The 27,203-nt window shown below is 46.9% G+C and overlaps 1 protein-coding gene and 1 long non-coding RNA gene across 2 annotated transcripts; both read right to left on the reverse strand.

Moving 5' to 3' along the window:
- Positions 1 to 311: 311 nt before the first annotated feature.
- LOC146436457 (uncharacterized) lies at positions 312 to 11,638 on the reverse strand. The gene is made up of 3 exons (XR_014852678.1): positions 11,449 to 11,638; positions 7,776 to 7,947; positions 312 to 3,463 (listed from the first exon to the last, which is right to left on the reverse strand). It is a non-coding gene; the product is annotated as an uncharacterized LOC146436457 (long non-coding RNA).
- Positions 11,639 to 24,451: 12,813 nt separating this feature from the next.
- On the reverse strand, positions 24,452 to 25,596 carry C5H11orf96 (chromosome 5 C11orf96 homolog). The gene has a single exon (XM_085062631.1). The coding sequence runs from the start codon at positions 25,232 to 25,234 to the stop codon at positions 24,872 to 24,874; it is 363 nt and encodes a 120-aa protein (XP_084918757.1). The 5' UTR covers positions 25,235 to 25,596; the 3' UTR covers positions 24,452 to 24,871.
- Between the last annotated feature and the right edge of the window lie 1,607 nt (positions 25,597 to 27,203).

Consider the following 27,203-nt stretch of genomic DNA (forward strand, 5'->3'; position numbering starts at 1 on the left):
GTCAACAGTAGCCACAAGGATTGTCTAGTCAGCCTTCAAACTTGACATAATTAGAAATATGATCTGCCTGCTCACCTCCGGCCAAGTCTTCTTTTCTCTCACAAAGACAGTGAAATAAAATAGGGAGAAAAAGATTGGCTAATATTCCTTGAAGGCTTGTTTGTATCTACAAGTCAACGTCTGATGGGTTCTGTTGCTACCAGGCTTTGCCCTTTTAAACAATAAAGAAACAAGAACTTAGCAACATTGTGAAAATTCCCATATCGGCCTGAAAGATTTATTATGACTGTCAAAATATATGAACATGTATTTTGCATGCTGTAAAACATATAACTGGGTCTCAGGTCAGGAGAGAGAGAAAAATGGATCTTTAAAGAGTTGTATTCTTGATTAAATGCAACAATTCCCCCCATCATAGCAAAGAATTCATCATAATTATGCTGATGCAGGGCCTGGATCATGGATCCAAAACTGCATCAGGTATCATACACTCAACAGACTTTCTGCATAGTACTGCTCATGAACCCCTTCTGATCTGCATTTCAGATGCCTGGTTTTGAATACAAGAGATATAAATAGATCAAGGCCAGGTCAAGTGGTCTTCAAAGTCACTATGACAAATGCTGGAGGACAGCAATGCACCATGAATGTATCTTTAGGAAAATAGAAATTTTCCTAAATTTCTCCAATGGCAACCTCTATCAGACCCCAAGATGTCTCATATTACTCTCCACCCTTCTGTTGGGGCTTTCTCACTTGCCTGCCACCCCTTGCCCAGGGAAGTCAGGCTGTAGGTCACCATACAGATTATTCCTAAGATATGTTAAAATTGATTTACTATTGATGAAAGATCCAGCCCCAGAGTCCAAAACAGAGCAGTAGGCAAGCTGCCCAGGTACTACCTGCTATCAAAATTTCTCCAGGGAAAGGGGGCATTTAATCTTTTAAATAATTAATCATTTAATCTTCAGCCTGCTCCAGGTGTCCTTCCCTGGGAATGCCAATTAATGTTCAAAATGGCTTTTTCTAAAATATAACTTTGAACAGTTTATGAACTTGGCAAAGATGGTGAACTCACTGGAGACCATGTAGTGGCCATGAGATAACTGTCAGCAGGGATTTTTGAACACAATTAGCTGGGGTCATGTTCTAGGCAGGGACTCAGAAATTAGTGACTCTCTTAACATTTTTGCCAACCTTGCTTCTTTGCCTCCTAATGATTGCTAAATTGAATATGAAGCAACCACACTGATGACAGGAACAAGAGCTCTGATTCCTGGGAACAAGTGTTGATGACAGAGGAATCGCTGGTTTAGCAAAGCACTGGTTCCTGGGCTCTGCTCCATCAGATGAATGTTTCCTTGTTATGTCCCCAAAATCCCCTGGGCAGGGGAACATGCAGTAGGAGCACACTCAGTTATTTTTCAGAGACTTTCCCCTCCAGGCTGTCAAAGATCTGAAGGAGCTGGCAACCAGCCCACACTCATTCTGATAAATGCTATTTGCAACTAAAAATGGATTAAAATAGCCTCTGAAAGCTTGTCTGAAGGGGAACAAGCAGTCTTCTTCAGAGATGCCATTAGCAGGAAGATGTGGAGAGGGCTATTCTGAGGGCTACTTATTTTTGGCTTTCACCCCACTTTGTCATTTGCCCTGGCCAAATATAAAGAATAAGGAAATTATAATTAGCACATGGGGCACTGTCGATGGGGGTAGCAAACAGGCTGCGGCCAAAATTCAAACTCTAGTTTCCTCTGCTTCTTCATCCATTCTCCTCCATATGATATGGACCCAGGCAATCTGAGCTTTGGCCACTGTGTCCACCAGACAGCACGGATTCTCCATTTACCACGAAACGGTGATGTATCAGGAACTAGGCACTGGCCATTTTTTTTCCTGCCTGATCCTGCTCTTAGTCTTGTGGAAATCCAAATCTTCCCTTCACAGCTAGCTGGAAGTGAGAGAAACGCAGAAGTTTTAAGGGAGAAGTTTTAAGGGTTAACAGAAGGAAAGTGCCAATTTCCCATTACATGTTTAATCACTAAATGGACATATACAATTAAATGGTTGAACTGGGAGGAAGAGATGAGCTGATGCTGCGAGAAAACAGGAGCACAGTGAAAAATAATGGAACCTTTGGTCTTAGAAGACAAGCTGGGTGGCAGTGGTAGGTCAGGATTTCCAAAAGCTCATCCCACTGCTGTAAGACAGTAGCTGACAACAGTGGTGGGAGCTCTGCCATGCACTACACTGTGAACAAAGTGAGTCTCTTGGCCCAATAGCCACCACAAATGCAGCAGCTTTCGCTATTTCCAGAGTTAGCTGTTGCAGCTCTGCTCTCCAAATTAATGCTTCTCAGATGGGACAACCTCACCAGATCCCAGACATGACAAAGTAGAGGAAGATGGAGATCCTGGGTCCATCTGATGAGCTGATTGGTCTGTATGCCCACCTCCTCAGCACCATGAGGCCACCCCAGCCAGCAGACCAGATGCTCATTTCAATCTCAACTTCTTCCCAGCCTCCTGAGGGTCAGTGCACCTCATTGGACATCACAAGTCACAGACAGAGCAATATGTTTGGCCTTCACAGAGAAATGGGCTACAGTTCATCTCTTAGAATAATCCCAGAGGTTTGCAACCAGGACCTAGGACACCAGGTTTGCTCTTAATCGTTCACATCTTGCTCCTGTGGCACCTCAAAGCTGTTGCAGGTTTTATCCTCCATGCCATAGGTCTGAAGTTAGTTTGCAATGAATGCACTGTGTGCAAGGAGTGCTCTGTGATCTGTGGTGGGAGAAACACAGGGGTCAGGCAGGAAATTCTAGTTGTGCCCTTTCAGACATCAGGATACCCCACTCAATGGCAATTCTTCTTTAAGGTACACTGTGATTCGACAGCTTTGCTGTCTTTCCTGGTTTACTACAGTCTCCGGGCTCTTCCAAGGCTACAGGAGTCTGTAGTAAGCCTACATTACCACCTTTTTCTTCTCCTAGTTGATATTCTGGTAATCATCAAGCCATGAACAAAATATTCAGTTACAGCTGATACTCAACCCAAGGTGGCAAGCTTACTGCTGCTTAATAGCAATAGCCTCCTGCCTCCATGTAAATACATTTTGGCATTGAAAGACTTGTGCTTTACATATTTATTAGTTATTTACAAAAAAGGAATTAGCAAATTAAGCCGGTGTATGCAATGAATCATAAATTAATGTATTTTCCTGTGAAAGCATCATGAGTAACTGTAAGGAACTTGTAAGAAATTAGCTGTCTGTTTCACACATCTTCATAATCCTTGCTTTCCTCCTTGAGATACTTGATGACATGATGCTGTGCACAGTCTTCCTTTTGGTACAGATTTGCATCTTGTGGATCTTTGCACTGGAGTTCACAGTGCTCTGCTCCACTGACTTATCTTCTAGGATCCTTCCAGTCTTCCTGCTTATAAATTCACATTAACCCCTGTATAAAGATTAAGAAAGACAAAATGCCATTAGTTTTCTGTTGCCTTTCAGTCAACAGGAATAAATTTACAAAAGCCATGATTCACTAAAAGAGTAAACAGAAAGGTTATTTCACAACCTGCTTGTCTCCTTCTGATATGAAACTGCTAGAAAGTCATGATTATTTTTTAATAGTTTATACATTTCCTCTCTCTTTTCCCAGCCTACCAAGAATACTGGAACTACATTTTAATGCTCTTTCTTTCCATAATAGGAAGTGTGGAAAGTGTTGTAGAAGCAAAAGCAGAGATATTTGCCAGACCAGAGGCTTCCAGGAGCCAAGATAGTAAAAAATAATCCTGAACTAGATTACAATTTACAGTCAAATTGCCAGAGCTGGGACTCAGAGCTGAGTTACAGTGACATGAGTTACCATGAGTAACCAGCCACGCACACAGGATGAGCCAGGGCTAGAGGAAGGCAAATGAAATTAAGCTCAGCCTGTGATGAAAGACAGTAGTAAGACAATCTGCTCCTCCTGGGCTGCAGCACGTACACTCAGACAGCTGCCCCAGCTCAGCAGCGGCACTGCGAATTGCAAAGCCGTGGCAAAGCCAGGGAGAGTGGGAGCCCTTTAGAACCCAGAGCCCTTCAAAGAAAACTGTCCCTTAGGAATGTCTTTGTCACAGGGGACCAGAGCACACAATAGAAGCAGGAGAGGTGACCACAAGACACTCTGCTGCACCCTCCCAGAGCAGGCTGAGTGTGCACTCCTTAAACAGGCACCCTGGGAGCCAGAGGAAGGGGGCTGTAGCAGCAGGCAGAGCATGCAGTCAGGGAAAAGAGCTGTCACTGCAAGAGGAGTTGTCACTGCCCCCAGGGTTTGGTCCCTTTGCCCTCTCACATGTCCCCTCCACCCCTTTCCCATACCTTCAGTCAAGCAGGCTGCAGGTTTCCCTTTATGACAATATGGCCTGTCCATCCTTAGGTCAGCCACCTCCTGTCCCCATGTAGCCAGGTTAAATAGCAACAGTGACGCATCAACTGTACTGCAAACACCTCCAAAGGTGTCTGGCTTTGAGAAGACAGAATGCCAATGCAAATCCCAAAAAATCCCCCTAGTCTGCAGTCCAGAAGCAGCACTTCATTCGTTATTGCCATGGTGGCTCCAGGAAATGTTTGAAGCATGACAGAAACCATCACACTGCAGCACCAATTGCATCATGTACTGGCACAAGATAAATGAGATGCTCTTGCCCTGTACTCCTTGATCCTATCAGCTATAGGAGAAAGCAAAGCTCAGCCCTAGAGAGGACAGAGTATGTACCTGGCACAGCAGAAGAGACTTACAGTGTGAGACAATTTTTCTGCAGTATGCAGTTCTTCTTGATACTCCCCCCGTGCCCACAGCTGGCTCTGGAACAGCTGAGCTGTTGGGCTTTCATTTTACAGGGTGGCTGACTCTAAATACTAAAAATTGTCCCGGAGACTTCCTCACCTGAAATGTTAAAGGGATGTTTTAGTACAAGTGCCCACCTCAGTTTTTGCTCATGGCAGGGCATGGTACTGGGGAGTGTCCCATAGCAAAGTTTTCTACCCTGTCCCCCCACTCTGGTCCCAGGGCTGACAGACCTCACTGACCTCACGGGGCTTTTTGTGGCAAGAAGACAGGACTAGAAATTGGTGGCAAGAAATGAACAGCAAAGGATATATTTTGAGCTAGGCTAAAAATAGAGCTCTGACCCTGCTTGTTTATATATAGCAAGATCTATATGTGCTCTTGCTGGCAGTAAGTCAGTGTAGGGGCAAAGACATCCCTGCAATATACACCCCAGTTCTGCTGAAAGAGCAAAACTCTTGGGTGCAGCTCTTAGGCAGCCCTGAAACTGTGTCTCCCAAGGGCAGAGGGGCAGCAAATGTGGTAGCTCCTGGCATGAAACAGCCCTGAATGTACCTTCTCCTCCAGGACATCAGAGGGGACAAATCCACACCAAGGGGGAACACCATCAGCTCAGGACTGCAGCTGGAGTGTCTGCAGCACCCTCCTGCACAGGACTTGTGTGGCTTCCCCAGAGGCACCGTGTGAGAAGCTGCAGAGTGGGAAACAAGGCACGGTGCTCTAATGTGGAAGGTGTAGACCTTGCAATAGGGGTGCAAACTCCAAATGCAAGACTTCTGGCTTGTGGCTAACAGCTGGGCTGCAGAAGAACAAACCCTTTCCTTTCACCCCACTATACCCAAACACTCACACTCCAGTCTGGCACTCCATCCAGACCCATGTGCCTTGGGCTTTCATCATGATAGCTCAAGACACATTCATTACTATCTTTAAATACCAGTCTTTGTGCAAGATTCTCAGTTTCTGCTCAGAAAAAAAACCCCAAGTTTCTGGTCCTCCTGTGTATAGAAAAGTATTTGAGTCTATTGAACTGTAGTTGAAAACAAGAAAAAGAAACCAAAATTAATAGTTTGTTTAGTCTCAAATTTTTTTCTGCACATAATTCATGTTTTTCACAGCCTGAAGCCATGGCTGAGCAGGCAGGGGCAAATGGGGCTGATTGCCTGTGAGTCTTCTATGCAGAAGCAAAGCAGGTGTCTGATCCTGTTACATCAGGACATCGCTCTGCTGAGCCTGTATGTAAAGAGTAATCCTCTCTCTTGCCTTAGGCACCTTGAGTCCTCCTTGTGCCCATGGTATTAAACACACCAGAAGAATTGCTTTTCAAACCCAACAGGATTATAAATATCAAAGAGCAATTCAAAACCCTGTACCCTTCCTCAATACCGCATTGCCCATAATGCGTGGACCTTATAGACCTCTGTTGGCTGAGATCAGCCCTGTTCTTGTAAGCACTTCCTGAAATGCCTGTGAGCTCCAGAATCTGGAGCTGGTTTTGAAATCATCTTCCTTCTTTATGACTCTTTGAGCAGCCATGAAAGGCTTAACTAGTTGTGCACTGCGCTGCCTCACCAGCAGCTTCCCACATGCTGCTGCTGTGCTTAGATGTGGTTGCAGCAATCAGGCCTTCCAAGCAGCCCACAAATAGCTCACAAGTTGCCTGGCAATGCCAAGCTCCTTTGTGTCTTGCCACCCATGGACAAGTTCAGTCAAGAATTGGCTTCCCAGGGTTTACTGTACAAGATGGGGTGACTGCTGAGGTAGCAGCAGAGCAAGCTGGAAGTCAGCTAAAGTGGATAGAAGGAGCCAAGGAGAAGGGCTTTGCTGGCAGCCTCTGGGCTAAGAGCAGCACATCTCTCTCCTCAGAATCATGGAGGTTGAGACCCTGCCCAGGGTGACAAAACCTGACACAGAGCTGCAGACAGGAGTTCCACTATTACCTCTGCCTACACTTCCCTCTAAGATGCTGTGGAATCAGGTTTGATCCCAGAGCCAAATCAGGGATGGGATGGGACACAAGCCTTCATTTCTGTCCCTCCAAAGGTTAATGCTCTATCTGCTGGGTTGGAGGATAAAGCAACACAAAAATGCCAGTGTTTGTTGACATTTGTCTGAGGTCTCTTCTAGCAGACTTGAGTACATTTATGAGGTCAGGCCAGTCTGAGACTTCAGAGAGTGTGTTAGGCAGAAAACCAGAAACTTGATTATCTTGATTAGCTGACCATCTGTAGATTTAAGGTGGAATAATTGTGACACTTAAATGTTAGGTACAAAATCCCAAAGACATGGTGGGTCCCATTTGGACTTAGTCTTTCAGGACTAGCAAGTGCTGACTTCGGGGTGGATGTTCAGCCTTAGCTTTGCCCTCTGAGATCTGGCAGGACAACAGATTCAATATCTGGTATTGACATGACTAACTCCAATGCCTGCACTAAGCAGATAGCTGAATGGAAAATGCATTAATAAAACAAAAAGGGAAATGTATTAAAGAAGAAATACATAAACAAAATTAATATAGATCTATAAAAATAATGAATTAAATTAATAAATAACAGCTCCTGGAGTCATCTGGTTCTGGGATCCTATTTTCTGAGGCTATGCCCTAAGTAATAAATCTGCCCAGAGCTGAGCACACTGGAGTGTCTCACACCTGCAGCATGACTCCAGCACAGCCCTGCCAGCCAGTCTAGGGAAGAGGCACTCTTCCTTTGACCACAATAGCCCCATGAAGTTTGTGGTGGTCCTAGGACCACAATAAAAGCTTCTGTCACTGCACAGCTGCACACACAACTGCTGCACTCTCAGATACCACATGGTCATGTGTAGGGGAGCTTGCCTGGATAATACAGAATACATTCCCAATGCACAATACAATTACCCTTTGAGGGTTATAGAGGAAAGGCCCACCAATACAGACTGATGGCTTTCTTACCTGAAGGTTGTACTGGTTCATGGATAGATCCATCCTGGCTGGGCTAGGAAGGCCTGTCACACCAGCCCAGAGAAAGCTCTTCTGCTGCAACCCAGTCTCCCATGCAGAGTGCAACGTGCTTCAGTCTGCATTGCTTCCTTTCAGAATATCACCACCTTGTGGGAGTTGTTTCCTACCCAAGAGATAAATGCTGGATCAGACTTGTGGAAGAATTACATCCAGCCCCAACATACTCCCCAGGTTCATGCCCTGCAGACAGGATGTTGATGTGTATAAAGTGCATCCATTGCTGTGGTCAGGCTCTTGGGAAAAGAAGAAGGCAGATAAGGAGAGGGATGTGTGCTTCCCACTCCTTCAGAGACTTTGGAAGAATCACGAATAAAACAACCACATCCCTCACCTCATCACAAAATCCTCTCTGCTGAGCCCTTGTTAGAAGCAGAAGGCACAAGCAAGGCCCCAGTGAGAAGCAGCAGCCTTAGGTCTACCATGCAATGCCCTGGCTGTACTTCAAAAGCCAGTATTTGATTTTATTGCTAAAGATACAAAGATATGTAGTTCCCACAGCATGAGGAGCATTTTGTTCTTTCCACTGATCAATAACCCACGACCAAGCAGAAATCCCTCTTCTAAAAGCCTTTTTGGATCCCAGTTTGCTGGAACCTTATATGCAAGGAGCTGCGCATTTTGTCTCCAGGGAACATTGCACAGGGCGAGAGCTGCTGGTTGTTTAACAACAAATCCAGTTCACTGGAACACACAGAAAGGATTAACAGGCACCATTTATTTCTTGGGTTTCATTTGCTGTCTTCTTGTCTCAGCTAACTGCAAAAGAAACCTGACCTCAGCTCATATATAGCCCCCCAGAAAGTGTGGACAGCACAAGGTGGGGCTCCAAGCTGGCTCATTGGTGTAACCAAGGGCAAAACAGATCACAGAGGACACTTTTGGATGTGTATTACCATGCTGCCCATCTGCACAGCAAGCCTCCCAAAACCCAACCAACCCTTCCTAGTTCTTCCATAGCCTGATGCTGTCAGACACCATCTTCTTTCACAGCATCACCTGTGGTTTTCCTAGGATACAGAGCAGTGCCAGCTTCCACAGCTTCTCACAGGCTCAGCACTGCTATGCATCAAGGGTCAACAAAGATGCCCACAGCATCCAAGTCTTTGTAGCACTCATCCCTGTTTTCTTCTAATCTTACACTACCTTTTCTACCACATTTAGCCTTCCTGAAGACAGAGTGGAAAAGACAGTTCTGACACCTTCATATTGCCTCCAGCAAGAATCCTTCCCAAAATGCTGAAGTTTTTTGGAATATATAGCACTTACCTCACCTGACCATTCCAACCTTAAATATCTGAGCACCAACAGTCAGAATCCAAAATTACCATACGGTAATGTTGTTATGATTTTGTTTTGCGGGAGAGGAGCAGAGTGGTACATGAGTGATTATGCTAAGGGCAATATATTTGAGGTTTCTGTTCTTTATTTTCTATCTCAAGAGCCTTAAATGCAACTACTCATGCCTCCAATTTTCCTCCAAGGAAATTTACTCCTATTAACAGCCACCTGCACACTCAGTCTTGTCCTTGTCTTGCTTGTTGTTCCTCTGCTCCAGCATGTATGTGAAGTATGAGAAGCCTGGGATAAAACCGTGGCTCAGAGGCATGCTGTGACAGCTCTGCAAGACAAGAGGAGTCCTAACCTCCTGCCTCAGCCTCATTGGGCTGACAGATACCATGACAGAGCTGAGCCAGCAGGCGGCCAGTCCACCCTGGACACTGTGACTCAGCAAAACCTACCTGAATCCCTCTGTTTATTACATGATCACTTCAAACTCCTGGTGCAGGAGAAGACCCCAGAAATTTCTTCCCCAGCCCAGAGAGATATGAAATCAAAGCCTTAAGTCTTTGTGAGATTGCTGCTAAAACACGAGCACAATCCAAGAGCAAGCAGTCATAATTTGAGGGCTATGTGCACTCTTTTCATAGTTTTCAGTTTCAAGGAGCTAAGTGCTTGCGTTGTGTGTTCATAAGACCCTTCTCAGAAAGCTAAGGGCTGATTTTGATTTGTCAGAAGTGCCTCTCAGTGCCACTGCCATTAATGGCAACCACCTTTCCCATCTGGTTAACTCTTCACCACTAGCCAGCTAGTATCCTATACTAATTACAGGATCACAGAGTCAACTAGGTTGGAAAAGACCTTTGAGATCATCAAATGCAACTTATGCCCTAACACCACCTTGTCAACTAGACCATGGCACCAAGTTCCACATCCAGTCTTTTCTTAAACACCTCCAGGCACAGTGACTCCACCACATCCCTGGGCAGCACATTCCAATGGGCTCACCCCTTCTGTGAAAAACTTCTTAATGTCCTTGTTCCTAACAAGAGGATACATATATGGTATTCAGATGCCAGGAAACCAAAGGTTATCCCACCTGTAAAATCCCTGGGGCATTTCAGTTTGAGGTCCATACACTGGCCATTCCTAAGAGCCATGCCCTCTCCTGCTCTGCGGACAGTGCCAGAGGCTGCAGGTTCCTCCACAAGGATAGGTTTTCAGTGCCATGAGTAGCACTGGCACTCAGGTGTGTGACATGTGTTGGAGCTTGCACATGGCTTCTGTGAGCTGCATAGGGCACCTCTGATCTCATGGATTTACCTACAGAAGCACATGGAAATGTGGGCACAGGGCATGCACTGAGTGCACGTGTTTCTGGATGGTGCAGGAAGCTGTGCGTGTGGGTTGGGTAAATATTGATGAAAGAGCTTTCTCTGCAGCTCAGTCTGGCCACAGCAGCCCCAGACTGCAAGGAGTCTTTGTCTTCAGCTGGCAGCTCTGGCCTTGGCAGGGGCCAGATGAATCCACTCCAGCAGCACAGCCACCCCACAGCAAAACTGGGCTGGAGGCTGCTTCTCTATGGAGCTACTCGTGCACCTCATCTTCCGCTGCACACCAAAGAGTGAGGTGTTCTCTGGAAGACAAACCCTGTGCCATGAGGACACATTTTGCATTCAGCATACACGTGTAGCGCCAGGGTAAACAAAGCTGTGGGTTTGTGTTTGTGCACTCGAGAAGGAGCACATAGTATGTGCTGGGTTTTTGTTCCAGCATCTGTAAGCGGTGGATAAAACAAGAGGGCCTTGTGGTAGGTTGCAACCCATGCTTTACAAGATGTGGGGCTGTGTGGGTGTTTAGGTGTGTTTGCAAATGGCCAGAAGATCTCCAAGGAGCTGTAAAGGAGCAGTGAGAGCAGCTGGGGGTGGAACTGTATTAATCATGCTAGAGGAGCAACACAAAGGGGTCAGAGCCCCTCCTGAGCTTTCATCAGGTGAAAGCATCCCCTGAGGCAGGCAGGGCTGGGGCATGCTGGGTTTAGATGCCTGCGTGGGAAGACTTTAACCAGACCTGTGGCCCCATGGCTCACGAGCAAGCAGCATGAACCCCCAGGACAGGCGAGTGCCTGTGCTGCAGGCTGCTCCCATGTTCGCACGCAGCCTCCCACAGCACATCAGATCCTCCTGCCTTTTCCTACAGCAAGGGAGCCCTAAAGCTTTCCTAGTACAGCAGCATTAAATAAAGAGTCTCAACAATGTCTTTTTAAAGTCTGAAGGTTCTGACAGAGGCACTCGAACAGTTTTACAGGAGTAATTGCAAAGGTTACCTCAGTCCACTGTCTCTGCTGATGTGTGGCAGCAGCGTTTCCTTCCAGCCCTCTGCCTTCACACCACGCTCTCCTTGCTGGGCCTGAAAGCAGTGGTGGCTCCAAGAGTTAGAGGCAAGAGCAATTGCCCCCTGAAAATTGCTGTCTCTCAGGTGAAAGAAACAAAAGCAGAACATTTTGAAAATTTTACTTTAACTGTTACTTGGGCATCTCCAGCTGTCCTTTTCCCCAGATCATCCCCCCAAATGATTCACCCTCTTCCCCCTGTGCTAGCACCCTTCCTGGCAGCACTGCCTCAGGAGGCTTGCACAGCCCCAGGGTGGAGAAGTGGATGTCCTCACCCACTGCAGCCAAGAGAAGGGCAGCATCAGGCCACAGAGCTGTGCCTCCCAGGAAACACTGCTGAAGTACAGGCACAATTAGATTTTTGCAGTTTTAATCAAAAGCAGACATTTAAACTGGGTAAAGAAAAATCAACAGAGCAGAAAAAACTATACAAGCAATTTCCTGGCCAAAGAAAAAAAAATAAACTCCCCAACATTTTGACAAGAAATATTTACTTACTAATATTTTTATTTAGTTCTGTGTGCTGTGGCAGTCAGAGATAGGATGAGAGATCTCCATAATGCATCAAGCATGACATAGAGGTTTTTTCAGGCACACACAAGGTAAAGCCCATGGAAGGCCTGATTCTGGCTGTGGCTGCATCATGGAAACTGTGAAATGAAGCTGGAGATGAGGGGAGAAGCCTCATCACTCTCCAGGACCCAGGCACACCTTACCCAGTCTGTCTACATGATGCTCCCATCTCATTAGATGGAAGCTGTCGGCCAAAGCATCTGTTGGCCAGGACACTGCTGGTAGAGCTGCTTTCAGATCAGTGCCACCAACAAGCAGAGGGAGGTGGCAAAAATAACCCCTACTTCCAGAACCGTGATGTACTTACAAGCTGCTAAGAAAGAGGCTGAGCCTGATGTTCTGTCCCACTTGAGCAGGCATCAGGCCGAGAGAGAGACAGCAAAATGGAAAATGTGAATCTGCTGGGGTACAGAGACAAGCAGTCTCTGGGCTGTAAATCAGAGCTGTGAGCACGGGGAAGACAGGGGAGCAGCAGGCAGGCAGTACAAACACTAAGCAGAGTTACAGCTTTCCACAGAGTTTGTTCTTTTTGGGATGATGGCAAAAGAGAGAACACTGTGTGATGGATGGGGCATACGGCTGTGGGAAGAGGTGCTCAGCTCTCCAGTCTCAGTGCTGCTTCCTCAGGGCAGGTTATATTCAGCTAGGAACATTAACAAAACAGAGCTTTACAAAACAAAATGTACTTGGGAAAAGCTGTGCTAAGCATGGTGTCAACCATACTTGTATTTTGACAGCTGAAAGAGATAGCTTTCTGTGGGCTGGACAGCGTATACTCATTTAAAAACCCAAACCAGGAGTTTCACAGGGACACAGTGGCAGGAGGTGTAAGAAAATAGTCCCTAAAGGTCCTGAGTCTTGTTCTCCTTTTCACACAGCCCTGCCAATGTGCAGGGAATGAACAGCAGCAGCCTGGGAGGAACTTGACACACAGCTCCCAGTCTGCAGCAAGCCCAATGGAAGCCCAGAGGAGCCAGCTTGCTGCAGTCTGGCCTGGTGGGTTTTCCTTACAGTACTCGGGTCCAGCATTCTCTTAAGAGCTTCACAGAAGACATGGCAGCATGTTGAAGGCTTCAGGCACAGAAGCCTGAGTTGGACTCAATGATCCTGGTGGGTCCCTTCCAACATAGCACATTGTATTATTCTATGATTCTATAGGCCTTAAGGATGGGCAGGATCCAGAGGACTCCCAAGAGCCCTATGGATGGGTAAGGGAGCCCTGACATTTCCTTGCTTTAACAGCATCTGGTGTGTTTAAAATCTGAACAGTATTTAAAAAAAAAAAAAAAAAAAAAGCCTTAAAACCCTGTCAGAGGAGTGCAAACAGTTCCTGCAGGAAAGCCAACAAGACCTCCCAGCTCCAGGGATTTCCATAGGGAATCCTGTTCCTGCCCATGGTGTGCCAGAGACCACTGCAAATAGCAGCAGCCTTCCTCTTCAGCCTGCCTCCCACTTGGATGGTCCTGACCCTCTGAGACTGTATATCTATATTAAAATGCAAGGAAACCACAGACACAGGTCTCCTGGGGAAGCTGAGCAAAGAGAGGACTGGGAAAGCTCTGAGCAGAAGGGTCCTATAGGCTCAGCAACACAACAACCTTCTCCAGATTTTCACTAGCCTGGTCAAGCCCAGCAGATAAGGAGCAGGAAATACGTCAAGCCAAGCTGCAAAGATCAGCCAAGACCTTCACACATGTATGAGTTTGTTTGTGTAGGAAGCAGGGGCATCACACAGTGATAAGGGCTTTTAGCCCACAGTACATGAGCTAGGAACGTGCTTGATAAAAATAGGCACTGCACATTTGGTAACAGCAGGGAAAAGCATAATCCTGGCTTTTCACGTACGACCCAGTCTACCTGTTATTATTGTCTGGGCTCCAGCAGTGAGCCCTGAGCCAAATTCTGGGATGATTTATTTCTCGCTTGGTATCATTCCATTTATTGAGTGAAGTTACTTAGTCATTGCAAAATTTGGCCCAATTCTTTTTATTTGGGCATCTATTTTATTTTTGTAATTATGCCCCTGAAATGTTAACCATGCAGCTTATGAAAATAACCCTTTTCTCTAGCAGGACCAACATGGCATTTGGAAAAGAACCATATGCTAACACTCAAATTCTGCTTTATTTAGATATGTTCTGGAGGTGGTACTGATGGGCACTTGAAGATCAGTCTCCAAGTGCCTACGCAGGAATTAAACACAGGATAGAGATAAATCTCATGTCCATAGGGACACAGACATGGCAGGACAAGAGCATAAATCTTTCCTTTCCTTTCATAAATCTGAATTTCCAACCGCTAGAAAGCAGGCAAACCTGTCAGCACAAACACACACACAAAGGCATGCACTGGGCACAGCATCACTGCTGGGCAGGGAGGGACAGCACAGGGACAGGCAGCCTCTCCTCTCAGCCCACCCGGGACTGTGTCCTGCCAGCTGGGGGCTCAGTGCAACCAGCCCTGGGGGGAACTGGCTCCTAACAAAACTTTCCCTCAGTTTTGGGTGTAACACGGCATTTGTGCAGCAAACACCACGGCCTTGAACACTTCCCTCCATGGCAGGTACCATGCCAGCTCTAGCTCCCTGCTGGATCCCTGCTGGGTTCCCGGAGCTGTGTGGATAAAGGACTGTTGCTCCACCACAGCCATGAAGATTTCCTCAGCCAAGAGTTTTCCACTGCCACTGGAGGAGCATTGGCAGGGGATTGGCACCCCTAACCTGCCCTTGCTCTGCTCAGACACCCAGGCAGAGGGACTTTCCCCAGAGCACAGCTGGGCAGCAGCTCAGGGGTGTCCAGGGGCTTCTGCCTGGATAAAAGTCCCTCATCCCAGCTGTAATTGTGGCCAGGTGCACAGGCTGCAGGGAAGCACTTGTACATCACTCGGGAGCACCCACCTGGCCTTTGGACACCAGTGGTTTGGAGAGCCTCTGTCCCCCATCCCCATATGATCACTACTTGCTCTGCATAAACCTGTCTCCTAGGAATCAGACTAACTGCATTTTGAGTGGGTTGGTCTTTTTGGCATCCACAACATTCTTTGACAGTGAATTTTGGGAATCTGTTATTCACTGCACAAAAGAAATATTTCCTTTTGTTTATCCTAAATCTGCTGTACAGTAACTTACACACCACTACAGCTTTTGTATTGTCAGAAGTAATTATGAAGATGCTCACTGATCTTCAAAAACTATTCCTGCATCTCCCTCCTTTCTTCATATTTAGGATTTTTTCAAACTAAAAAAAAATACTACTCCTAAATTTCCTAGTCCTAAATTTCTGTTTAGCAGTAGAAAATACAGATCCTTTTTGGATTTTTTTCTTTTTAAATTACTAGACCTAAACAGAACATTCATGATACCACACCAATGTCATTTTAGGTAGTTGACAGATTAGGATTTTTGCTTTGCTCTTCATTTCTTTGTGTTGTGGTTTAACCCCAGACAGCTACCAAGCCCCACACAGCCACTCACTCACTCCCCACCAGCAGGTTCTGGGGGGAGAATTGAAAGGGTAAAAGCTGGAAAACTCATGGGTTGAGATAAAGACAATTTAATAGGGAAAGCAAAACCACACACACAAGCAAAGCAAAGCAAAGCAAGGACTTAATTCACTGTTTCCCCTGGACAAGCAGGTGTTCAGCCATCAGCAGGAAAGTGGAAAGTGGGGCCCTATCACACGTAATTGTTACTTGGGAAGACAAACACCATTGCTCCAAACATTCCCCTCTTCCTCCTTCTCCCCCTTTACATGCAGAGCATGATGCCAATATGGTCTGGAATATCCTTTTGATCAGTTGGGGTCACCTGTCCTGGCTGTGTCTCCTCCCAGTTTCCCATGCCCCCCCAATTTCCTCACCAGCATGGCAGCATGAAAAGCAGGAAAAAGCCTTGGCTCTGTGTGAGCCCTGCTCAGCAATAACAAAAACATCTCTGTACTATCAGCCCTGTGTTCAGCACAAATCCAGAACACAGCCCCATACCAGACACTACAAAGAAAGTTACCTCTACCCCAGCCAAAACCAGCACACTTTCCTCATAATTGTCAACATTCTTATCACTTAATAGTTTCTGAGCAGCAAGTTGACTTTAGACTACCCACAATGACTCTAGCATCTCTTTTGCCATCAATAATTGCTGTTTTACACTACACATTGAATATATAGTCAAGTATGCCTAATTTACAGTGTTGCAGGGAGCAGAGCTAGATTTTACTATATTGTCTTATTCTCCTTGAGTGTTCACTTTAGTCTCCATTCAGCCAGGGGTCCAAAGACTTTCTGGTGAGCTTCTCTCTTTCAAGGTGTTTGCAAAAGTTTATAGCAGAAACTTCAAGCCTTTTACAAGCAATTCTTCAAAAAATTTTTTTAAGCATATCTTATTATGATTTCACATTTAACATCCCAGTATTTATGATCCTTTCTGTTTTGCCCCTTTGGACATGACTTATGCTTCTTGTAGGATATCTTTTTACTTCTAATAATATTCTTTCATCTACTATTTAACTATGCTAGCTATTTTTATTCTTTTTGAAAAGTCTTTCTGGTAGTTTATCCATTTATCATGGACTCCTAATATCCAGAGCCTAGATATCCTCAAGCTTTTTTTACTCTTTTGGGTTCTTTTAATTTTCATCCTTGAAGCTAAGACTTTAATGTACAGGATGGGGGGAGGAAGTTTCACCCTACAGAGCTAAGAAATTTGAATGCTTGATTATCTCTATTACAAAGTGCCTCTTCATTGCATCTATGCATTATTTGAGCAAAATCAGAGCTCACTGCAGCTTGTGGGTGCTCAGACTTGTTGCTCTAGGAAGCACTGCTTCAGGAATGGTACAAAAACATAGCATCACCATCATGCCCTTTTGTAATATTTACTAAATCTGTGTCGAGTTAAGTGAAACCTCTTGTTACTGCTTTGTTGGCTACCTTTGTACACTGTCTTTCTGTCAGAGTAGCTCATCCATTGCAGCATCCCATCTAGGTGCTCAGTTTTGGAACCTGGCCATATACGGATCCTATGGGGACAGGACAACTCTGCCTGTGAGGACTCTGTGTTACTTGCTGGCATTATTTAGCTCAGGTTTTCCTTCACTGGTTGACCTGGTCAGCCATTATGCATTTTGATGTCCAGCTGATCAGTTCCTTTCCAATAAGCTCCTGAAGCAACCACATGTCAGCTCAGATACGATGCTGCTCTCTTCCCTTGGATGTTTCCAGGAAGCCCTCCTTCCTCCCTCATTCAGACTCACATTCATGCTGACAGAACAGGCCCTTTTCTAATGTAGAAATACCATGGGATCCCTGCATAGCAGAAGGAGGAAAGCCACCAGTCTCAGATCCCTGAGCAAGGGATACCCGGGAAGGTCATATGCAATCCCAGTAATGTGCAAATAACATTCATCAGCTTCCTCAGCCTGGAATCCATTTCAGCAGCAGTGGCAGAACACTGTTTTCTCCCCAGTTCCCAAAAATATCTGCTGTGCAGCTAAAAGTGTGTTTGTGTTTCCAACGAGCAGGTGCCTCTGGCTAGCTAGGGGCTGCACACATCTTCTGTCAGGTGACATGGGAAATGGTTTTAAACTGAGAGAGTTCAGATATAGGTGGGACATTAGAAAGAAATTCTTTACTGTGAAGGTGGAAGGAGCCTGGAACTGGTTTCCCAGAGGACTTGTGACTGCCCCATTCCTGAAGGCATTGAAGACCATGTTGGATGGGGCAATCTGCCCTAGTGGAAGGTGTCCCTCCCATGGCAGGGCAGCTGGAACTGAGTGATCTTTAAGGTCCCTTCCAAACCAAACCATTCCATGATTCCATGACTCTGGCACAGAGGGGTTTGGACTCTGTGCCAGGTTCTCCAGCAAAGCAAAGCTTGCTTCCTTGGCACAGGTGATATCACCACACAGCTGTGATTTTACAAACCATGGCTTCACATTGCTGGTAATTTGCTCTCTGAATAAATCCAAGTCCTTCCCATTCACCAACCAAACATGTCTCCCATGGCTGTAAACCAAAATATCTCCATCTGTATGGATTAATGAACCAAGCCTCATAAATTACCAGCTCTCCTACACGGAAACTGAGGTCTGGAGAGAAGCAGTTTGCTCGGGGTCAGGCAGTGCATCACTAGCAAGATCAGGAACAGCACTCTCTGCCCTGACCCATCTCCCTTCATCTGTCCCTGAAAACACAAGACCATATTCTGGCCCTGAACAAGCAGTAATCCCCAGGAGGCTCAGCTGTCAGCACCCTTGCTCTGAGAGCTGGAGCACCTTGGCATCTAAAGCTAAGCAGAAATTTCTGCAATCCTGCCACCTTCCCTATTTTGTCTTCTTGCTTGCTTCATCTGTATGGTAAAAATACATAGGGACACAGTACCCAGGAGTAAACACACATATACAGCCACAAAATTCATAACTAAACTCATATAACTATTGGGTTTGTTATTTTGCTTTGATTTTCTGGGAAAAGGAGGAGTTGGTCGATAACTCCATAACTACCACATTTATTTTGGGAAAAAGAACCAAAAATGTCACATAAAAATGTCAATATGCTTCAGAACTTGTAAAAGCTGGCAAAACTTCATTCTTCAGTTCATTTCATTGGATCCCAAGGGTGCATTAACTATGGGGTGCCATTAATGGAAGTTGATTAAAAACAGGCTCTTGTTTGCTGTCTTAGGCAGGCAGGCCACATCCAATTGTGCTCTGAGTTTGGGTATTTTTGTCTTCACTTCTCTCCTCAAGTCACAGAGCTGTGTCCTTCCAGGTTTCTGTGTTACTGCATCATTCTGCCCCTCCAAAATCCAGCCATCCAGTCTGCCTCCAAAGCACAGGGAACCTCAGAGCATACTTTCCCAGCCAGTAAATGCCAGCCATTTACAGCTCAAATGCATCCAACTTAACAGCACATGTTTAACAGTAAGCACATGTGATACCCTATGTTTCCAATGCTGCTTTCCTTCTGTTTGCCTTTAAATAAGGAACAGTGAAAAAACCATGTTATCTTGCTGAATTTCCCCTGAAACATTCAAGTCATCAGATTGCAGACACCCTCAGACATTAGAAGTTGTTGTGAAAAGAGCCTGAAATGTATCTTTAACCACCACGGTCAGGACCTCCAAATATTTCTCCAAGGGAAAACACTCACTTGCAAGACCCAAGACTAAAAGTAACAAGCACATAAACATCCTTCACATGGTTTTGTATTAGCCAAGAGCTGTTTCACAAGCAAGCTGTGCTGCCTCCCTCCCCCTCTCCCTTCTCACCAGTCCCCTTCCCTCCTGCCCAAGAAAGGTCATTTTCCTCACAAGGAAGGGAAAAAAAAAACCCACTTCTACAACAACAGTGTTTTAAATCACGCTAAGGAAGAAAACTTCCTTTTCATCAGTTCCCAATAAATAACTTCAACCTCTTCAATGCAAGCATTTCCAAACAAAGAATCTCTGTTTACGACAGAGTCATAAATTACTGAGGTAGACCTTGTTTTATTTGAAATCAGATCCAGGTGAACCTCAGTTTGGTTTAAAAAAAAGTCTTCTGCAGCCTCATACTAGTCTGGACTGGCAGAAGAGACAAAGGAAAGCTCCCTCCCCTCTTGCTCCAGTTTCCCCAGCCTTTCCCCATTGCTGCTGTTGGCTCCTGCTCCATGTGGGTGAAGGGAACAGATGTCCCAGCCAAGAGCACATACATCATTCTGCTTCCAAAAGACAAGGATGGTTAAAGTTGGGGAAGGTTGTGTGAAACCTCACAGTATCCTAGGCATGATGGAGCTGGGGAGAAGTGTCTTGGACATTTCAATCCAGTCCAGAAGCATGCTCAGCGACATGAGCAAATGGTATGAATGCAACAAGGAGCAAATCCAGATTGATGACAGAGTGCAGCTGAACCAAAGCCAGTCTGACACCAGTGTAGCCAAAATCAGGATCTGTCCCTAAGCTATTTGTAACATACCATGACATTTGCTAACACAGGAGTCATAAATGCATAATTACCAAGTTTACACATTTAATAGCCTGAAAGCTGATGCTCTGGCACAAGAAACCATTACATTACTCTGATTTCACAGCTCCTGGTTCTGCAGGAAGTATTTCCTTCTCCCCTGCTACCGGTTAAGTAATTGCATTCACTGTGAATTAAATATCTGGAGGTACTTTGTCATACAGTCAAGGGTTGGGCTGCTCTCACTCCAGACTACAGAGACCAGGCACAGGGACACACACATGCATGTGGTAAGATGCTGCTTGAGAATTAATTTATTCCCACAATTAATTAATTCTTCCAAATTCAGTCACTGGACTTCAGGGGGCTGCTCAATGAGAAGACCACCTACTACTTGATAAAGTCCCCAGGGTTGACCTGGTGACCTCCCTGTCCCATGCAATGGCCTCCTATTTCAGGAGAAGGGGAGATGCTCTTGCTGTGTTATTACTGGACACCTGATTATTTTCTGCTCAGCATGTAATATTGCATCTTTACAGCTTAAAAAAATACCCTAAAGTTAGGAGCCAGCCTTGCTGAAGCACTGCTCAGAGCACATACACTCTGTTCAAGACGTGAAAAGTCAAACTGAAAATCCAGGGCACCATCACTGCACAGGCAGCCTGAGCTCAGCTCAGGGATTTCAGGCTATCTGCACCTCCCCAAGGTTTTTTCCCCACAGAAATGCAAGCCCCATGTACAAAAGACAGCCCAGACTGAGCCACGCCATGGGAGCTGAGGTTCAAACAAGGCTAGATGCAGCCTGGAGAGCCATGCTGATCTCTCTGGTGGCAGCTCAAAAGCCTGAGGCCAGGGGCCATGAAAGCAGAGGTCCACGCACGCTGCCAGGGAGCCAAACCTCATGGAGGGCAGCCAGAAAACTGCTGGCACTGCTGACATTTGAGAAACCACAGCAACCAGATTTGCTAGAGCTCACCCGTCGGCCTCTCTTACACTGCAATTTGTTCGCTGTCAGCCTGACAATTAAATAGATGCCTCAGTTTGTGTTTTGTCCCATGGCTCTGCTGTCACTTTGGAGATTAGATAACAACAGTGTGGTGCTTCTTACCAACAGCAGTGTCCCACTGTGCTCCTGCAGGGTCAGATCCCCAGCACTGGTAAGGGTCAGGAGGCATCATCATTAACCAGCACCTAAAACAAATGCATTTTCAGGATCCCAGCACAAAAACCTGCAGGAACTGCAAGCACCTTCATATTTGTTCCTGATAACAGCTCCACTCTGAAGAGTTGCCAGTGAATTATTGGAAACCCGGGGTGAGAGAAGTTATGCAAGAGCAGAACTGGTGCATACACAGATAGAAGCAGAGATTGCCCTCCGCCTCTTGAGGTGGACTCTAAATTGCACCCAGAAATCCTCCATTAACTACTGAGCAAACTTAGCTAAAATGTTTGCAAAAAGAACAGAAAAAGCTTTCTCGTAAGATGTACAGAGAGGATTTTTTTCCCTGATTCTGGTGGATTAATGATACAGCACTGCTCAGATCCCCTCTACACTGGTAAGGCAAAATAAGGCATGGAGGTACAGATCCATCACACCAGCATGATGAGCTTTACAATAACACAGCATTTAAAAACAAGCACAGGGCAGAAGTGCTGACAGGCATGGAGGGGACTGGACAAAAACCAGAAAGAGAATAGAAGAATTGCTTTCAAGTTCAAGTTTTTACTGACTGGATGAACTTCTTGCCACAGAGGACAGAATGATTTACACAGAAAGTGATATGACAGTAAAAGGCAGTCCCATTAAAGACAAATTCTGTGCAATTTCCTGTAATTGGGAAAAATTGTGTTGAAGACACCCCTGGGTGTGCAGTCTTGCCTCTGCCCTGAAACACATCCTGCTGCACCATGAGCATTGATTCCCAGCTCCTTCCTGTGCAGACATGGAATGCTCGTGCCTACTCACTGCCTGAGCATCACTGTAAGTGGCAACTGTTGGATGCTTTTAAGCTGTGAATTGCTGAAGGGAAATGTACAACCCACATCTCAAGCCCAGGCAGTGGATGACAGACTCCAACCCCTTTGATATAGTCATTACCCTCACTAAAGTGAATTTAATAGGTCTTCCTGGAATCCTTACAGGACAGATAGACATGATTGTCATGACGCTGAAAAACACTGCGAGACAAGCCTTCAAAATCAGCAGCACAGGAAGACTGGGAGGGAGGTTTATTTTTCCAGCTGCATTCAGGAAGGCCTCTCCAGGATATAGCTAAATCACCCCAGCTTTTCACCCTTTTGCCTTGATTGCAACTGTTTGGAAGATAAACACTAGCCTATCTTTAGCACTGGCATCTCCCATGTTATTTGCTCTGAGATGGAACAGAAAAATGTTAACAAAGAACAGTTGAAGAGAAACTCATTTATTCAGCCTAACTGCTGGACTATGACATTTTCCTCAAACATGCTACAGCAGATTTTTAAATAGTCTTTTTAGATGTGTTAACATCTACATTTGTCTCTTGAAACAGAAAAGGGAACACAGCTATTCTCACCCTTCCAGGAAGCAAGTATCCGATGCTCCGCTGCTGGCTGGTGCAGCACAGCCTCCTGTGCCTCCTCCGTGGTGGCAGCACAGCTGCACGCTGAGGGAGGGATGGAAATGGCAATGGTAAAGGGCCTGCTAGCAATCCCAGCTGCTAAACAAAAATTGGGAGTGGGGACAAGGATCATGCGCTCACAGCCTCTTGAAGCTACCCTACACTTTGTGTATCACCGGGATTTGTATCAGAGCTGAAAGCAAAGGGAAACTGAAAAGTAGCCTAAAACCTGCAGTATGGGAAGGATGCTATGCAATCTCTGGAAATCTTACGGAACTTATTAGCTGTGTACATTATGCAACATATAGGCACATGGCTGCAGAGTTCCCACAGATGTTGCAAACCCTTTCCCAAACCTAGAACTTGCAGGAGTGAAGTGTTAGGAACTTGTTGAGGAAAATCAGCTCAGCTGCTGGTAACTGATTATGCCTTACTGATTCCAGTTTGTCTGCCTCACTGAAAGTTGTTCTGAAGGTCAGCTTGCTCACTTTGTGCATAGATGTTATGTATGTGTGTACTATGCAGAGAAAGCAGCCATAAGGGTCTAACTGCAAAGGGAGGGAAGCTGTTTCACAGACTGTATGCAGGGAGACACATTAAAGCAATTTAAATGCTTTTTCATGAAGAGCACAGGTCAGAGCCCAGACCTGTTTCCTTACCTGCTAAATTGCATGCACAACCCTCCCCTAGTGCTGGAGGTCAGCTGGACGTGCTGGTACTGCAAGGGAGTTGTGAAGGACCTGTCCAAAAACAAGCTGCACCCCATGCCCCCCAGATTTTTCCAGCTTTAAACTAGAAAGAGACAAGCTTGTTTTGCTGGAGCCAGGAGCTAATCGTATGGGACAACTGCTGTACTCCAGTGCCCTGAGGGTACAAGTCCGTGGCTGTCAGTCCTATCAAGCCACCCTGTTCACCAGCACCACGTCCATCTTTTCCCTCTGTCCCAACCCTTACCTTTCTGTATTGATCAGTATGATTGCATCTCAAACCAGGACGTAAGAAATACTGTTAAGTCCCCAGAAAATCATGCCAGAGAAATATTAGCTACAGCTCAGTATAAGTTAATATCTACTGATTGGGAAGTTTCAGTTGCTGGAGGCTTGCCTTGAAGGAAGATGCTACCGTGGGATTACACTATTACCACAGGAATGTTTCAAGAGCATGGAGAAAATAGAGGCAGAATATTCCCAGCCCAGGAATTTGCTTTCCATTCTGCAGAGAGCTTCAGACACTCTTCAGCATATACCCCACAAGGAAAATTTTACATGCACCTGCACACACACACATATGCAGAAGCCCAAAGGAAGCCTCACTCCTACAAATTCACCACATCAAAATCCCTTTACTTTTAAACTCCAAGGAAAGCGTGTCCACATACTATCAATTGCTCTAGCAAATAAAACTGCATTCTAACCAATTACCAAACCTGTCTGCAGTACTAAATAATTCATGGATCAGAAGGGGAAGGGGAGAAAGGACAAAACCAACTTGGATGAAAATAGAAACTATATATCCATTTTTGTGAAGCAGGAGGCTTGTTCAGTTGCATTAAGGCTTTTGGGCACCAGCTAAAAACACTCTTTAAACCTCAGTTCAGGTTAACACAAAGATCTCAAAGAAGTAAACAAAGTAGCTTAAAATCAGTCTAACTTGACTTTTGTCTCATTAGTTCATACCTGACGGTACAGCCTGCAAAACCTCTCTGAGCAGCATCCCCAAGGAAAGCATTGCTGGCTCTGCAGTAGCTACTGACAGCTTTTAAATCCCTTTACCCCTCAAAACTGAACAAGGACAGCTGGATCCCTGAAATAAGGACAGCCCAATAAGTACTGTGCAAATATATCAGATTTATTACTCTTTTATGGAAATAATAACAGACATTCAGGTAGAAACATATTAAATTAATGCAGTCAACAGTTTAAATGCAAAAATAAATATAAAGTCCAGCAGCTCAATGCATCTAAAACAGCTCATTTCTTCTAACGAATAGAAAAGATATTTTTTTTTTGTCTTTTAAACGGTGAGTTTCATACAATCAAATAGAAACGAAGGTACAAGCGCTTTCTTAGAAAACATCCCGACCCGGCTGCCCGTCCGAGCGCTCCTGTGCCGTCGGCGGCGCGGCTCCGTGCAGCCCAGTCCGTGCCGCCGCCGAGCCGGGCAGGGTCCCGCCGAGCCGGGCAGGGTCCCCCCGAGCCGGGCAGGGTCCCGCCGAGCCGGGCAGGGTCCCCCCGAGCCCCGCCGCCCTCAGAGGGCCGAGTCCGAGTCGCTGGAGTCGAGGCTGTTGCGGAGGCGGCAGCTGCCCAGGCGGTCCCGCTGGAGGCAGAGATTCTGGGTGCTCCGCCGCAGACACTCCAGCGACTGCAGGAAGGACTTCTTGGCCTTCTCCTCCTCCATGGGGGACACCCCCTCCTCCTCCACCTCCTGGATCTCGTCGAAAGTCACCGGCTGCGTCTTGAAGCGCGACTGCCGCGGCCGCCGCAGCTTGCCCTTGGGTGTCTTGGCGGGGCGGGCGGGCGGCGGGAACTCCTCAGCCACGCAGACGAAGTGCGGCATCACCGCCTGGTAGCTGGAGCAGATGCCCATCAGCTCGGCCGGCTTCGCGGCCATCCTGCCGCCCGCGGGAGAGCCCTCCGCGGGGGCCGGGGCCGGCGGAGCGGGGCGCGCTGCCTCGGCCGTGCCGGGTGCCGACGCTCCTGCGGGCAGAGGCGGCCGGGCAGGGACGGGCCCCGCGGAGCGGAGCGGTGCCGCGCGGAGCAGCGCGGAGCGCTGCTGTCCGGAGAGGCGCGGTGCGGAGCGGAGCGGAGCGCGGTGCGGAGCGGAGCGCTGCTGTCCAGAAAGGCGGAGTGTGGAGCGGAGCGCGGTACGGAGCTGAGTGCGGTGCGGAGCTGAGAGCGGTACCAAGCTGAGAGCGGTACGGAGAGGAGCGCGGTACCGAGCGGAGCGGTGCAGAGTCGCAGTACGGTGCTCCCCCGCTGCCTCAGCCGAGCCGCTGCCGCTGCCGCCGGCACCCCGGCCCCGTTATATAGGCCGGCGGAGCCCTGCGGGAGCATGCTCAGACGGCAGCGCGCTCGGGCCGCAGCGGAGCCCACTCGCGGCCGGCCGGGCGCTCCTTCCCGCATGACGTGTCCCCGCACCGCCGCCCCCGCCCGCCGCGTCCCCTCGGACTGGGGGGGTCGCGTAGAGCCCGGGACGGGGAGCCATCGCGCTCCATCCCGCCGCCCCTTCTCGCCTCCTCTCCCCTTAACCCCCAGGGTATCCCGCTCCTGCCCCGCGGCACCCAGCGCAGCTTCAGGCCGGTCCCCTACTGCCACAGCGGCACTTCAGCTTTGTGCGTCTCACTGCGCAGCTTTTTTTGTCAGCACCATGATTTCTATGGCTAGGAAAGAGTACCGACAGATCCATCGCATCAGCTTTCAGCTGATCGCTACCCGTCAAAGTAACAGCACCACGGTTAAAGGAAGCTCCTAGGCAAGCCCAAATCGGAATACCCTAACGTTACAGTGACCCAGATCTAAACTGCAGAACTCACACAGAATGGACCCAGCCAAGAACCATCAGCGAGAAGGGGTTAAGCAAGACTCTAGGATCCTGTTCCCACTTCTGCCACCTCTAACGAAGCTTAAACACCTGCTTCAGTGGCACTCCATTTTTCTCCTTTCAGAAGGGATCCTAAAATTTTCCGTTCCTCTGTGAGCTCTGTGATGCTTCTTTGATATGATGCAGAATCAGATCCTTAGACAGAAAATGGCATACAAATATTACTGAGCTGAAACAAAAGCTTGCAAATTAGTGACGGCTGGAACCACGCTTTAAAGCTGTGCATGCCAAGGACTCTCAGTGATGGAAAAACCCAACAGCATAAGAAAAACATATGATAGGAATAGGAAAGGAGCTAGAGGGAAGACGAGTAGAAAAGCGTGAGGGAGGAAGAGCCTGAAATGGTTAGTCTGTCCCCTCTTCAGGGCTAATGTTAGATGATTCCCATAAAGGCACCCTCCAGTATAGCTTCACCCACTCGAGGATATTTTTGAAGCTTGGTTAGGAACTGGGAAGGAAGCGGAGGCTTAGCAACGGCATCAGGAATTCTGTGCTGCTAAGGGGACAAGGACAATGCACTCAGGGCCCGAGGTTTGCCGAGCAGTCAGTCAGTACCCCATGCTCGGTGTGCACACACAGCATAGCACAGCACTGCAGTGTGCAGGCACCCAGGGCCCTGCCAGCACACACTGTCAATTACCCCACAGTGGGATCTACACTTACCCCAGCAGCCCTGGGTCTGTGCCCAAGCTGAGGCACCTGCAGCCAGTGCAAGTTTACTGTGTTTTGCCATAAAACATGTTCTTTGTGCAGAGGAAGACAAGTGCTCCGAAAAAAACCCCAGAAGCTTACATACACAATACAGATCCTGTGCCATAGTCCAGCAAACAGAAATGGCCTTGGTTTTGTGAGCTCACCATCAGAAAGTCTCAGCCTTGTCTTGGGTAAGTCTTGGGACTGGTCCCTCCTCCTTTCAAAATGCCTTAGCAGTGTCAATGTTTCAGGACCTGCACTGGAAACAAATCATTGTAATTACAGC

The sequence above is a fragment of the Lichenostomus cassidix genome, chromosome 5 (genome assembly GCF_008360975.1).
Source record: "Lichenostomus cassidix isolate B80296 chromosome 5, HeHo_3.0, whole genome shotgun sequence".
NCBI classification, from domain to species: Eukaryota; Metazoa; Chordata; class Aves; order Passeriformes; family Meliphagidae; genus Lichenostomus; species Lichenostomus cassidix.

What these genes read in the sequence shown, in the direction of transcription:
- C5H11orf96 (XM_085062631.1), bottom strand. Translation starts at nt 25,234, where the DNA reads ATGGCCGCGAAGCCGGCCGAGCTGATGGGCATCTGCTCCAGCTACCAG.